The sequence below is a fragment of the Triturus cristatus genome, chromosome 10 (assembly GCF_964204655.1).
Source record: "Triturus cristatus chromosome 10, aTriCri1.1, whole genome shotgun sequence".
Lineage (NCBI taxonomy): Eukaryota > Metazoa > Chordata > Amphibia > Caudata > Salamandridae > Triturus > Triturus cristatus.
In genome coordinates, this window is record NC_140593.1 from 253,573,389 (window position 1) to 253,587,836 (window position 14,448).

The 14,448-nt window shown below is 43.6% G+C and overlaps 1 protein-coding gene across 1 annotated transcript in view; it reads right to left on the bottom strand.

The window, feature by feature from the left end:
• Positions 1 to 13,405, bottom strand: part of POLR1F (RNA polymerase I subunit F) — a 36,122-nt gene extending 22,717 nt beyond the window's left edge. Inside the window, exon 1 of the mRNA XM_085630933.1 lies at positions 13,076 to 13,405. Coding sequence (XP_085487059.1) covers positions 13,076 to 13,341 — 266 coding nt within the window. The 5' untranslated portion in view covers positions 13,342 to 13,405. The remainder of the gene's footprint in view (positions 1 to 13,075) is intronic.
• Between the last annotated feature and the right edge of the window lie 1,043 nt (positions 13,406 to 14,448).

Sequence of the window (14,448 nt, forward strand, 5' to 3'; positions counted from 1 at the left end):
AATGAACTGGTCTCATCCCGATTGTGTTTGCTTTGTTCGTCCTACGTTGGCAGGGTAGGCCCAGACGGGAGACCCTTGCTCACGTTGCCACTGGAGTCAAGCTAGTCTGGCTGATGAGGGGTATTACCCCCAAACCGGTCCCAAGTTGCCTGTTCACGGTTCAGGAAAGACCTGGCTTGGCAGTTCGGGCTGGACCGTTCCCATGAGGGACAGGGTCAAGACTTATCTGCATATGGCTGGGTCTGAACTGGGGTGGCGAAGTGAGCTCAAGAACGATGATAGATTCAACCTAGATCTGTGACTGGGGGTGGATGTCTGAAAGGTCTCAGCACTCCATCTCCTTGGGTTAGCTCATCCCGATTGTCACACAGTTCACTTTACAAAACCCTCTAACTTCAGTCACAGAAAGAAAAGTAAAAGTAGAAAGACAAACTGACTTTTGACCTCGGTCTCTGAAAGCAGAGAAATGTGACAAGATAACATGATTTAAAAGGCATCTTTATTGGTCATACACTTTGTGAACAAGCAGGACACCTGTTGGCAGCTCGACAGAACAGGCGAGTAGGCCCTAAAAATAGCTGGTCCTGATCAAATCCAGCTCGCTATTGCGAGTGGATTTTTCGAGCCCTGTGGGATACCACCTCTTTTTTGAAGACACACTTGTGTCCATAATGCCAGACTACAGGACCCTGGACTATTAATAAAAATATACACGATGAACTCACACACCCACCTGGGTGTCAGGTTACATCATCGATCATCACGTGCGTGCCAAAGAAACCTCTAATGGCGGGCAAGCTCTTGGATACGTCGAGGGTACTTGCAGGGAAGAAGAGGTAAAGGTTCCGGTTAGAAATATGAAATTTTCTAGCTATTGGCACAGAAAGTTTCAATTCTATTAAGGAGGCGAGAATTATGTTCATCTTTCTTCACTTTACTCATTACAGCAGCCACTCAATAAACAGACTACATTTCCCAGAAAAACATGAAGGAAAGAGAAAACATCAAAACCAGTTAACAGTACATGCAATATAGTTCTGCTTCAATAATTATGCCTCCTCTTTCTTTATGCGAGAGGCTGCCTTCCCAGGTCAAGATTCCATCAATATTGGCTCACTCCTGTTTGGAGGCATCACTCCCTAAAGCATAAGGGCAAACGCGTAAAATGTTCTGACCTTTATCATTTAAAAAAAACACACCGAAACTTTGAGAAGCATCACTAGCAAATAACACCTACAATTTCTCAGATACAAAATATCACCATACATCATAACAATTACTGTTGAGCATTGTCCTTACACGAAATCCAAACGTATCCTTACGAGAAAACTCTCGTACCTCACATCCCTGTAAGAAGCATTGGCATAGCCAATAGGTCTCGCCTTTGGGACCTTATAAATATTTAGTTATGCAACAAAATATCACTGGTACAACAACATCAACTGTTGCATGGCTAAACACTTCTAAGGTCCCAAAGGCGAGACCTATTGGCTATGGCAATGCTTGTTATCATCAGAAATGACAGATGCAAAAGGGCAGAAAAGGGACAAGGAAAAGAGAAGGAAAAGATTACAAACCGTGGGAGAGAGAAGAAATGAAAAGGACCATTTGAAATTTGGACGAACAGGAAGGTTAAGGTGTTCAGGTAAAGAGGCATCAGATGGCGTCATGGCCAAGCATTCTTTGATATTCAGCGGCGCAAGCTTCCAAGAAAAAAACGTTGACCCCCTGCGCGTATTTTGTTTAGTAGTTTTTTTACAAATTAAGGGGCAGATTTACAAGCCCCTTGCGCCACTTTTGTGTCACTTTTCCCATGTTTAAAATGACACAAAAGTGGTGCAAGGGCCTTGTAAATAAGCCCCTAAGTCCACATGGGAAAAAGAAAATGTCAAAGATAGGCTGCTGTGCCTACTACTCTGTTAATTGCTAGGTATATGTGAGAGTTGGTGCTGTGAAACCCAGGAGCTTGGCGCTCAGCGCAGGCCGCGGAGACGGGCCGGATCCTCCAGGCCCCCGTGCGGTGCAGCTTGGCAGGAATGCGGCCCTGGAGCTGAAGACGACATCTCAGGGCAGCCCCTTCACCTCTCCCGCTCACACCTGGCTGTGCCCCTGGGGGCTCGTGGCGGTAAGAATAGATGCGCTGGCGCAGTCTAACCGGCTCCTCCAAGGCGTCGTTCCGCCCCGCTGCCTCCTTCACATGAAAAAAAAAGATTTTTGCTTTCTTGAAAATATGAAAATGTCCCCCGACTCCCGAAGGCAATCAAGCAGGCATCTGAAGCAGATTGTGGTGCCGCAGGCCGCATCAGGGCGGTGTACTGTGGTAGGACGGGCAGAGAAAGAGTGGAGATGGTATGTTTGTTTATATATTGTGTTGTAATTGCATTTTTAAAATGCTTGCGTTTTACTTGGACTGCGGCATTGCTCAATGGCCGTGGGGGCTGGTCAGAGTCAGTCGCATGTCAGCTTCAGATGCACTGGACAGCACCAGGGTCTCAGGGATGGACTCAAAGGTGAAAGTTGTGAGACCCTGTGTTATTGCTTTAAAGCCTGCATAAGAAGGGAGTGAGGAAGCCAGACCCAACACGGAGTGTCGAGGTTTCTGACTTTTTTTGGGTAGTATGGATCCAAATATATCGGAGTGCTTTATATGAGCATCAGTTACATCACACAAGCTCGCATTCATGTTTTTTGAGGGGCGGAGATATTAAGTGATTTGCCCAGAATCACAGAATACTGAGCCACGCCGGGACTCGAACGTGGTTCACTAGTTACAATGTCAGAAGCTCTGGCCGTAGAGCCACACTAATGTGGTAAGGACAACAGAGGTGAGAGACTGCGGTCTTGTAAAACTTGCAAATGCCGCCATTAATCAAGCCGGATGGCTCTGTCTGATTTCGAGCCCAGTGGCACCTGTTGTCTCACGAAACTCTTCCGTGCAGTAAGGGAGGGGGAGGAAAGCCGGCCATGCGAGGAAAGGAATGCTAGAAACCAGGATAGCAGCTGTGCGCGTGCACGACATCGCAAACGGAAGCTGGAGGCCTGAAAAAAGCCACTAGGTTAGCACTTCCAAAACCCGCTTACTAAAACTCTCGCCAGAGCAGCGCTATAAGCGCTGGCTCAGGCGAGACCTAAAAAACACCAGGGAGGGATAAGCATCCTTGCTTGGGTAGGTACACTAACAAAAATCCTGAATATGCTACTGGCACAGCTGACAGATTCTTTTCTTTTTTTCTGAATTTTATCCCAAATGCCTGTGATATTTTGAAGGGCAACTGATACAATCCCAGCAAAAGAATCAACCTTCTAATTCCAAGCGGTACATTTCAAGTTTAATAGGGCTGCTGCTCATTCTCCTATGTGCTCTTGCACACCACCCGATTGCATGGTTTGGACTGCCTTAAGGCAATCTCTCTAGCTAAGCTAATATTGGGCACAGAGCCCTTTATGAGCATCTTAAGAGGAAACTTTGACAAAAAGGAATCAATTTTGAGACTAAGCCCAAACACTTCATTAACTCACTCAAAGAACCTAAAAGAAGCGGATCATTTATTCAGCTTAAAGAAGATTTCTACTCTAAGGGCTGTCCTAAGTGTGTCCTTGTCCCCGCCAAAAAGTGAGTACCCCACCTCAATACCACTGCCAAGGAGGAAATATACAAGGAAACTAGACCAAATTCCAAACGCATAACATGAGGAGCAGCCAAATAATTGAAACTACAAACCTGGCACAAAATGCGACCTTCAACTCCTTCATAGAAATGCCAATAACTCATATCCTGCATCTCAACAGCACAAGACCGGGAGGTGAGGGGGTGTTTTGATCCTGAAAACAGACAACACGTATCCAAAATGACGTCTCCCACAAACTTGACAAAATCTATGCAATGCGCTGGCCTGAGAGAGCCCGGCTGACACACAGCTTCATGTGTTTCACGTCCCACCCATTTTAGGAAAAACCCTTTCCGAGGTAAAGATACAAATCCAACATTTCTAGTTTTTCAGTGTCCAACAGCCATTGAAGATTCCTCTTTACACTTAACCCTTTCTTACAGAAGATTAAAACCTTGCTTTTGGCAAAGTTGATCTTCCGAAAATGGGCTTCTGCATACTTAGAGATTCCAAAACAGGGCTCGAAAAATGTACTCGCCCGCTCGCAAAAGCGAGTAAATTTCTTCCAGGGCGAGACAGTTTTCAGGCCTACTTGACCGGCCTGGCGAGTGAGCTTTGTCGCTGTGCTAAAGTGCAGTGCCGGTAGAAGGCTCTAGAGGGCAGCTGGGTGAAATGTTCAGGAACTGCCGTGACAAAATGTGGGAAAAGCAAAGGTGTTGATTGGCTGATTGCAACTAGGCCTCTGCAGACCAAGCCCGCGTGGCAATCAACCAATCGGATGGTAGCTAATCTCCGCACAGTAAAGTGTACACGCTTCTCATTGGCTAATTACAATGAGCCTCAGCAGGAAATACTGCCGGAGAAGCGTGAAAACCGCCTTTCCAACCCCTGTACCCAATTCACTTGACCAGAGGCAGGCCATAAACGACACTGGTGCCCTAGCGAAGCAGAAGTTCTCCTCCTGCACCTTGGGTATTTAACCATGTTTCTGGGAGCCCTGCGAGTGGAGCTCTGCCCGTGATGTAAGCTTGCGCCTGCCGAGGACAGCTCGATCTCTCTGCGGGAGACCCTACGGTAGGTGCGCTTGGATGGGAACACCGCCGCGGGTCAGGGGTTCTTGCTCCGATTGTTGGGGAGAGTGGCTTTGAAGGGGATTGACGCACAGCAGGGGCTATTGTTATGCTGGTTATTGCTTCAGACTTCAAGTCTTCTATCCTGGAAAAGCACAAACTTACCGGCAACGTAAATAAACCTAGTTAACTAGAAATTAGGCATTAGACAATTATAATTGACGAGTGAGATCACATTAGCACTGCAAACTGCCTGTGATCAGAAGGTTGATAGTGCTCAGAGAACCACAGCTAGATGAGGCACATGAAAAAGGTTGGAGATTTCGAAACTGCAAAGCATTCATGGACTCTAATAGAGGGTGGCCAGAGGGCACTCACTGCACGTGCCTCATCCAATGGTAGCTCGCGAGGTGCCAACAAGCTGCCTGCTGTGCCCATCAAGGCGCCAGATGGAAGCGCAGGAAATTTTGCAATCTCACAGCTTAGATGTTGGATTACCCAGCTCTACAAGGCATGTGTGCACCGGCGGTATGCAGAGGGTAAACAGCGCCCCACGATTCCCTTTGTTATTTTAATTACAAAAATATTTAGCTGCATAATATGATCTATAGTAAGGAAGGAGTGAATGGGTGGGTTGGCAAAGATAAAAGAGGTAAAAATGTAAGGAGGCTGGAGAAAATTGGACAAGAACGAAAATATATGTCCACTCCAAGTTGTACAAGCAATCACGTTAAACACCTATCTTTTTATTTCCCTGGGTGATTTTTAATTAATTGTATATGAAGCACGGCCGTTCACAAGGAGGATCTGGCTGGCGCCGACTTCATTAAGTTGAAAGGCCAGACCGTGGAGCCCACCAGGAAGTGAAACAGATGTATGAGAAGGTTGTAATCACAATCTATGGTGTGAAATCGCACTGAAAGGCTTCACCGTCGCTTTGACAGAAAGGTCCCCACGTCAGCGACCTGGAAAGGAATGATGGAAAATGACGATGATATGTCACGTTCAAGCAGGGCAGTTTTGTTTATGTGGCCCTAGTTGTACTTACACAGCATGCCTGATCTGATAGCTGGGACATAAAATATAAATGCAAGAGCCCATAAAAACTTTTCAGTCATACAGTTTCTTCTGACCCAAGCCATGGTGCAATCTGCCCTTTCCTAGGCTGTGCTCTAGTATGTTTAAGGTACAGCGGTGTACCAGAGTACTGCTAAGAGTTTTTGTTTTGCAGATTTATATAGCGCTTACTCGACCTGAAGGTATTGGAGTGCTTTACATGAGCACCAGTTACATTACACAAGGACACACTCAGTTTTGTTAGGCACGGAAAGATGAAGTGATTTGCTCGGAATCACAGGATGCTGAGCCACCGGAGCCGTACTCTAGTATGTTTAAGGTACAGCAGTGAAACGGAGTTCTGCTAAGAGTATTCATCCAGGGCCACTCTCTAGTATGTGTAGTGTACAGTAGTGTACCCGAGTACTGCTAAGAGTGTTTAAATGAGGCTGCACTCTAGTATGTTTAAGGTTCAGTGGTGTACCCGAGTACTGATGAGAGTGTTTATCCAACGCCATGCTCATAACTTTTAAAACATTGCAGTGAGAATGGTAATGAGGCTAAAAAAAATTGATCATGTCTTACTGGTCATAGATCAACTGCGCTGCAAATGTTTTGAGGAAAATTTGCATGCAACCAATTTGTGGGTCGAGTACGTTGATGTTAGGTCGAGTAAAAAATTCTAGTCACTAGACCTGCAGGTCAAGTGCGATTTTTAAGATTTGTCGAGCCCTGCAAATGATGTTGCAAACCAACGAGTGTTAAATCAAAGATGACCACATCATCAGCATGTAATAAAGAGCCAATGGACAATGTTCCAATTTTTGGGGCACACCCCCCTCACTTGATTTAAAGTACCTGGGAGATCAAAAAGATACAACAAAAACAAAAGGGGGGCCATCAGACATCCCTGCTTAAGATCTTTAAGGGTTTTAACCCTGCAGGATAGACCCTGTGTCCCAACGATCAAAGCTTGACACCAGGTATCCATATGTTACTCCATAATGAGTCCCAAAAGATGATGTGGAATGCCCAAGAAAAAAAGCTTCCTCCACAGTGTTTGGGAGTCCACTCTATCAAACACTGCAGAGAAGTCAATGAAGGCCGTATAAATGGGTATACCTCAGAGAAAAACATGTTTTTTCACAATAGTCTGGAGGACCGCAATGCTGTCTAGTGTGCTATAATTCCTCCTAAAACCAGCTTGTTCCAGAGGTATGATATTCTAATCCTGAGCCCACTGTTGTAAAAGACAAAGAATGCTCTAAGAAAATAATTTGCCAGACGCAACCAGCAGAGCAATCAATCTAAAGCTTGCCGGAAATGCTTTAGGGCCCTTCTTATACAGAGAAATTACAACACTTCCCTTCCAAGTTTGGGCAATTTTCCCAGTTCGATGACAATAATTAAACAACGGGGCAAGAAAGGCTCCCCGTGCAAGGGCCTCTTTTTTGATAATCGAGATGGGAACATCATTGGAGGCCTGGGCCCCAGAAGTTCTAGTATTGTTTATAAACCAAACAATCTCCTCTGCTGCTGGAGCACTGTGCACCAAAAATGATGCCTCGTCCACACAGAGTCACAGGGAAGGCAAGCATGTTATTCTCATACAACTGAGAGATATAATCCACCCAAATCCTTTACAGCAGTGGTTCCCAAACTTTTGCCTCCTGAGGACCCCCAGTGAGTCACCACTGGAAGCCGGGGACCCCCAAGCAATTTGTAGGATTTACATTTCAAACATTAAAACAGTAATTCGAAAAAAATAAACAAACGTGTGCACACAAAACAAATACTCAAATTACTTAGGATTTTAGGGGCATATTTACAAGTCCCTATCGCCACGGGAACGTCACTTTTTGCGATGTTCCTGTGGCAATAGGGGATTTGCCTTATTTACAAGGCACAGTTGAGCCACTTATTGTGGCTTAATGCTGCCTTGTATATAAGGACCCCTTTCACGCAATGCTTGGCATGAAAAAGGTGGGCAGTGGGAGTTGCAGTGGGCGTTTCACTCCAACACCCATTGATTTTGACGCTGCCCTCTATTTATAAGGTCAGCTTAAATAGGAGACAGCACCAGAATTAAGACCATGAAAAACCTGGTCTTAACTTGGCGAAATGAGGAGAAATGCCTTATTTCTCCTCGTTTTTGCTTTTTCCAACGGAAAAAGCAAAACACCTTTGATTATGTTCAGGATGGTGACCCTTCCTGCACATAAACAATCTTTAATAAAAATGTCGTTTTGTAACTTCCAGTGACAAAAAGACATTACAAAATTGTTCATGTGCAGGAAGTGGGAACATAGCAGCATCAGGATAATGATAGACTGGGAATAAACATATGTTGCTAACTTTTACCATGCAGTTTGCAAGCAGCTCTTTGAAAGTTTATAGGACACTGTGCTAGATTACGATTGTCCCTTATGAATTGCACAGTGACAAAAGAATCTCTGTGACAAAATCAGTAGCCCACTGACCTATGCACATAAAATACTGTTTTTTTAAAATGCATTGTACACGTTCTTTGCAGTCGGCATATTAAACCTCTGTGTCACATTAGATAAGTCAAAGCTGCCACTAGACAAAACTCATCTCTTTCCAGCAGGTACATTAATCACTGGCATTTTCTTGACACTTTTATAGTTGCTCGAAAACTGCTAATTTTACAAGGAACTTTGCAGTGCTTTTAAAACTGCTGCCTGCGGACCCCCTGGGAATGTGCCACGGACCCCTGGGGGTCCTCGGACCCCAGTTTGGGAAACACTGCTTTACAGAGATCGGGATAGCCTGCGCCTTCACCCTTGAATCACAGTACTCTGTGATCTAGCACCAGTACTTTCTGGTATCACTGGCCCTTGAAGACTCTCTCAAACTAATCTATTTAGAACAATAATCGCATCTACTTTCACAGAGTTTACAGCGGCGTCTTAAACATTTAAGAAAATCAATTTCCCACTGCCGACCCAGAGAAAACAGCAAATGTTGTTTTCGTATTAATCGATTTCCTGATTTAATATTGTCAATGAGGATTTACCCTTTTAGGCAATAAACTACCAGTAAAAGTACCTAGTTTGCGACTCTCTTCCATGTGGGGCTCAAAAAGAAAGATAGGATCACCAAAACAGTGTGTCTGCTGGTCCACACAAAGTTTCTTAATTTTAAGGCGGGCTGCTGTTATTCTGGAGTCCAAAATGAGCGACTATTCGATTTATAGAAAGCAGTCATACCCATATAGGGGTTTCCCGGGTCCAACACCTGGAAACTGAAAACCACGGACATACCCCCCTATACTATGGTCGTTTCCCTTTAATTTGGTCATTCAAGAGATTGTAAACTGGTAAAACAAGCTGCTTTACATTCCTTCAAGACTTAGCCTGAAGGCTGCTCTCCATAGCTACCACTAGGATAGCTTTCAATAAAGGTTATCTCTAACATATCATCAATAAGGGGTTGTTTAAACTGGTGCAAGGTGCCCACTATAATTAGTGGACAGCATATACCAGGCCAACTTCTCACATTGGTAAATACAGAATGAAGATCAAAGAATTTATCAAATACCCCGAACATTTGAAAAGAAAAAATAACTTAATCCAATAAACCAGTGGTTCCCAATCTGTGCACTGTCAAAAGCAGCCAGGTTTGAGCACCTCTGCTTGAAGCAAATATATGTCACTGATTGTGTATACATATACAGCTCCTTTCAAATAACGTACAGAAATGGAATTACAGTGCCTTGTGGCTCGGAGGAGCGAAATAGCCAAAAAATAGCTATTTAATCACTTAACAGTAAGGTAGATAACATGCAAAGTGAAGAAGCGTAGGTTCTAGTAGACCAAACTACTATGGATTTCCCCACAACTGATCTCACTACTCCACATAATGCAAAAGTCAACTGCCAGAGCATGCAGTGTTCCCCAAATGCATGCAGACATCCCCAGTACTTAAGACAAGTGCAGTGGCACTAATTTGCTATCGAGGATCAAATTTTAAACGGGCCTGATAAGTCCCACTTTCCATTGAGCCTTCCCACTACATCTGCAAAAGCTACTGACAAAGCATGCAGTGTTAGCTCTTGAACTGCGAAAAACGTTTGTTAATTATTTGTATCATTTGGTACAACTGGGTATAGGATAGGTGTAGCAGCTGTAAGGAGTGGGATATTTGTTTGTAAGGTTTTTAAGATAAAATAGAGAACTTCCTACTGGCATGTCAACATCACTGATAAAATCATTTAGTATGAGTGTTTTGCAATAATATAATTTTTACCTCTCTTCATAAGGGGAGGGCGAGATTCCTTTCTACTGCCAACCTCTGTTCCTCTCCCTACCTTTGCTGAAGAGTTCAGAGTGATTCGTCTGGACACATCAGAACCGCTCTGAATGCTCAAGTCCCCATCCTAGGGACATAGCCCAGCTGTTAGGGAACTAGTATGCTAACAAGTTTTTAACCTGCGAGGAAGCTCAGAGGGCATAAAGTACTTGAGAAATGCATATGTAACTATGTTGTGTGTAATATGTCAGTCACAGGTCCACACAGACTAGGAATTGACATAAGTTTTAATCCGGCGACAGCTGAGATCAGTGCACTAGCTCTAAAGCAAGTATGCCATTAAAGAAAGATAGCTCAGCAGGCTAAGGCATCTGCCATAGAGATCATCCCTAACCCACGGGACACAACATCCAGTCCTTAATGTGCCGTCCGCTGTAACACTGAATTTGCAAGTACATAGTCAAATATTATGGAGGCAAATAACTTTGAGGCGCATAAGCTACATAACTTTGGGGCGCATAAGCTACATAAACAGTTACCACTCACAGGGTCCTGCTGGGGAATGATCATATTACTTGAAAGTGTCCTCTGCTCCAGGTTTTCTACACCACAAGCAATGTCTGCCCCTCATTCAGAACATGATGTTTAGCAACAAACTGAAGCTCAGCCACACAAAGGGCTGCTATTTGCCTAGAAAAACAAGCACTAGTCCAAACTTGAGCCAACGGCATGAACTAGGACAAATTCAGGCCCCAGCTTTCATACAACACCGAGTTACTTGCAATTACCCTGGACACCAACCTCAGGTTCAAGGACCACACTGCCAAGGTAACAAGGACAGCCTGGTACCATCAGACGGGAGGCAATAATGTGCACACAAAAAAAAAAAACTAGATGGCAGACGCAGATACTCTCAATCAATGCATCCATGATCTGAAATAACATTTCTGCATCTATCAGGGCCTAACAAATCCTGCTCAGGAACAAGCTAAAAGACACACCTCTTTAAAGAGCACTACATCACAATGCATTAGCGGTTCACTTCAAGAACCCCGTGTCTCTCCAGTCGTTGACACTGCTTGGGGCTCCGCAGTCGATCGGATTACATCTATGATTAGAATACCTTCATCAGCTTCATCTCAATGATTCAGGGAGAAAAATGGATGTACTCCCCAGGCCGGGCACACAGCCCCGCCACACCAAAAAAAGTTACATAATGGGGCGCTGCAGCTAAAACGTCAAGAGAGCCATGGGTCGAAAAATTTTGGAAACCACTGCAATAAACTCTGGGTAGACGGGGCATGAAAGGTAAAAAAGGGCAGCTATGCCCACAGAAATTCTCCCATTTAATATGATCGGATCAAATCTTCTATGGGTGTCAAGTATGAGGATCCCACGTTTGTCCATTTTAAATTTATCAGGAAATAAAATCTTAGGCATGGACCAAATTCTTTCCTTGGCGACATTAGCATAAATTGCAGAAGCAGAATTAGACACTTTAGCATTTAAATCTCTCATAAATATTATGTGGGGACATTCTTCCCCAATGGACATATCAGAAACAAAAGAACTCAACAAATGATTATAAGGTTTCCCAGGCGGAATGTACATATTTGCCAAAACGAAGAAAGACAGTCAACCATTTCCTCCCAAGCATGCCATCTTCTGGCATAAGCACAAATTAATGGGATGTCTATAAACCACATAATTCCAATTATGGGAGTTCTTAAGCAAAATTACAGCCCCGCGTTATCTTGGTCAGAGTGCCAGGATTGCTGGAGAATAAAAAAAAAATAGTTACTACAGTCAAACACTTTACATGACCAAATTTATTGTGAGCACAAAATGAAGGGGTTCAGGGATTTCAAAAAAATTCCCTTTATCCTCGTTTTGACCTAGCCCAGACATATTTTATGACAAAAGTAATCCATCCATGCTACCTCAAGGTTTAATTCCTCGAGGATAATGGGCAGGCATTATTACTATTAAGCCCCTGCCACCCAACTTCATTGGGCCAACTCATCTATCACCTTAATAACCGGAGGATCAACAACCGAGCCAGCCACCATACTGATTGTTCGACTCCTTTGCCACAAAGAAACCACGATGTCTTAGGGGTTCCAAAGTGTATACTCAGAATCAGGACTCGCTGCATCAAGCACCACTGATGAGACCCTAGGGTCATTCGAGTGCTGGATTGAAGAAAAAAGGAAAGGAGATTCCCAGTGTTCCTGAACGGGTATAACATCAACTCTTGCTAAGGAAGTGCTCACACTTCTGAGCCAATAAACTGGCAATAATCAGGGAGCAAAAGGCAACCATAGAATAGAGAGGGGGGCCAGGTGAATGGATCTTCACATTTAATACGATCACTGTCTACAACTTGATGACCCCATATTAAACTGTCGCTTTGCAAAATATTTAAACAGATTTGAACGGAAAAAAAGTAAACTTGAACTGCAGAACACGGTGATAATTAGAGATTAAAAACTCCACCCTTCCTCCAGGGGCCAGGCTGCAAGCCAGGAAGAGAACATTCACATCAATGCCCTTGAGCTACATCGGCTCCCTTGCGAACTCATAAGTGCACTCTATAAAGTTTGCGTACTCCCGCTTATGCTGCTAGTAATTCGCACTTTAAAGCAGTCTTTTAGTTGAGGTGGTGCCCTATCTTTAATCTTTTATGTCTGCACAATTGTTCGATGTACCTTCCCACTTGGTTTGCTTTGGACATCAATATGTTCCAGCCGGCTGCTCACAGGGACACTGACACTTTTCTTTTATTCTCATTGTTTAAAACGACTTTTTAAATCTGAATGTTTGAATATAATTATTGCAAGAGTTTTAATTAGCTTGTGCAAATAAAGTTTACTGACTCACTTAAAAGTAAAGTTTAAAAGAAGTAATGTTTCAACATGTAAAGTTTCAAATGTACTTTAAAAAAAAAAAAAAAGCCTTGAGTTGTCTATCACTAAGGGCACTAATGTCGGCTACATCACATACCACCGGATGATCGGCATGCACCCACGGAGTTCTGTGCCCAGTACTGGTATCTGTCACTAGCTGTACCTTTCGCTGTATCGAAGCAATTCGGTATTGAGCTGGTTTCGGATGCCAGTTTTCTTCATTTGGAGATATTTAGGTGGGAACGCCATGTGTCTACGGTGGGTGTCAACCACCAGGCAGGAGTAACGACTACTAAGCAGGGCGCATGCTTCAGGGAAGGAGGGCAGCACTGTCCCTGAGAGACCGCCTGGTTCCCCGGACTTTTCTGGCACATGCTGAGATCCAGATCCAAGCAATACGCTATTGCGTGTACTCCCTTGATCAACCATGCTACATCAGGCACTTCCACTCCATGTTCTGTCGGGTGCCTACATTGTACGTCATCACGCACAGACCTCCGTTTGCGTGTGATAAGATAGAAACGGAAAACAATGCAACGAATCAGCGGCCATGTTTGTGAGCAATAACTCTATTGAAAATGAACGGGGAGGAGAAAAATAAATGCCACTTTTATTCAAATCAGGAGGACTTTTCCAGAAATAATAAATATTTTATGTTAATGTACTGAAGCCGTGAACAAATGAAAAATACGTTCTCCTAACATGATAAATTAGATACATATTTGTCCATTTTAAATGTGCTTTTCAGTTTCGTGGCTTTCCCGTTTCCGAAAAAAAAAAATAACTCTAGACTTTCACGGTTGCCGTCCTACTTGATAATTGTGCTGGAAGCCAAACAAGCAGTCAGTATTACGTAATTTGATTCTCCTTTAGGACCTTGGAGTTCAGCCGAAGAAGTAGAGCGCTGCCTATTACTGATGCTTATTGAAAAACGAAATGGTGAGCGCCATGTTGAAGGAAGTATGGAAACGCAGCATTTCCGAGGAACGAAGTATCAGTTATCATCTAGATTAGGCTTTTAACCCAAACTGCATAGTTTTATTGCCTATGCGTATTGAAATTGTTGTTTCAAAAACCAGCCCTGCCAAGTGCCCCAAATCGTGTGCTAGTCTAACCAGGGCTTTAAGTGAGATGAAAAACGGAAGGGTGTCTTTGAAAGGGGCGGGGTTACCAGGAGATATCTTTTTGACAGTCTTTAGGATATAAATTGGGCTTTGTAGAAATAGGTCCTATGCACACCTGTAGGTAAATTTAGCATAAAGAATCCCAGTGATGTAGCGCCTAAAGGTTTTGAAAATTGTAGGGGTGCATCATATTCACTGTTAGTTGGCACCCGCATATAATTAATGTATCTTTAGTTATGCCGTGCGAGATGTATTAAGAAATGTATCAGCTATGTCGCAATGTAGAAGCGTTAGGAGACGTGAAAATATATTGTGAATGTATTTAGCAAAATGCATAACGATTAGTTCCTGTTTAATACAATACATTAGGCTAAACGTGTAACCTGATTGAATTAACTCATGTATGTCGTTT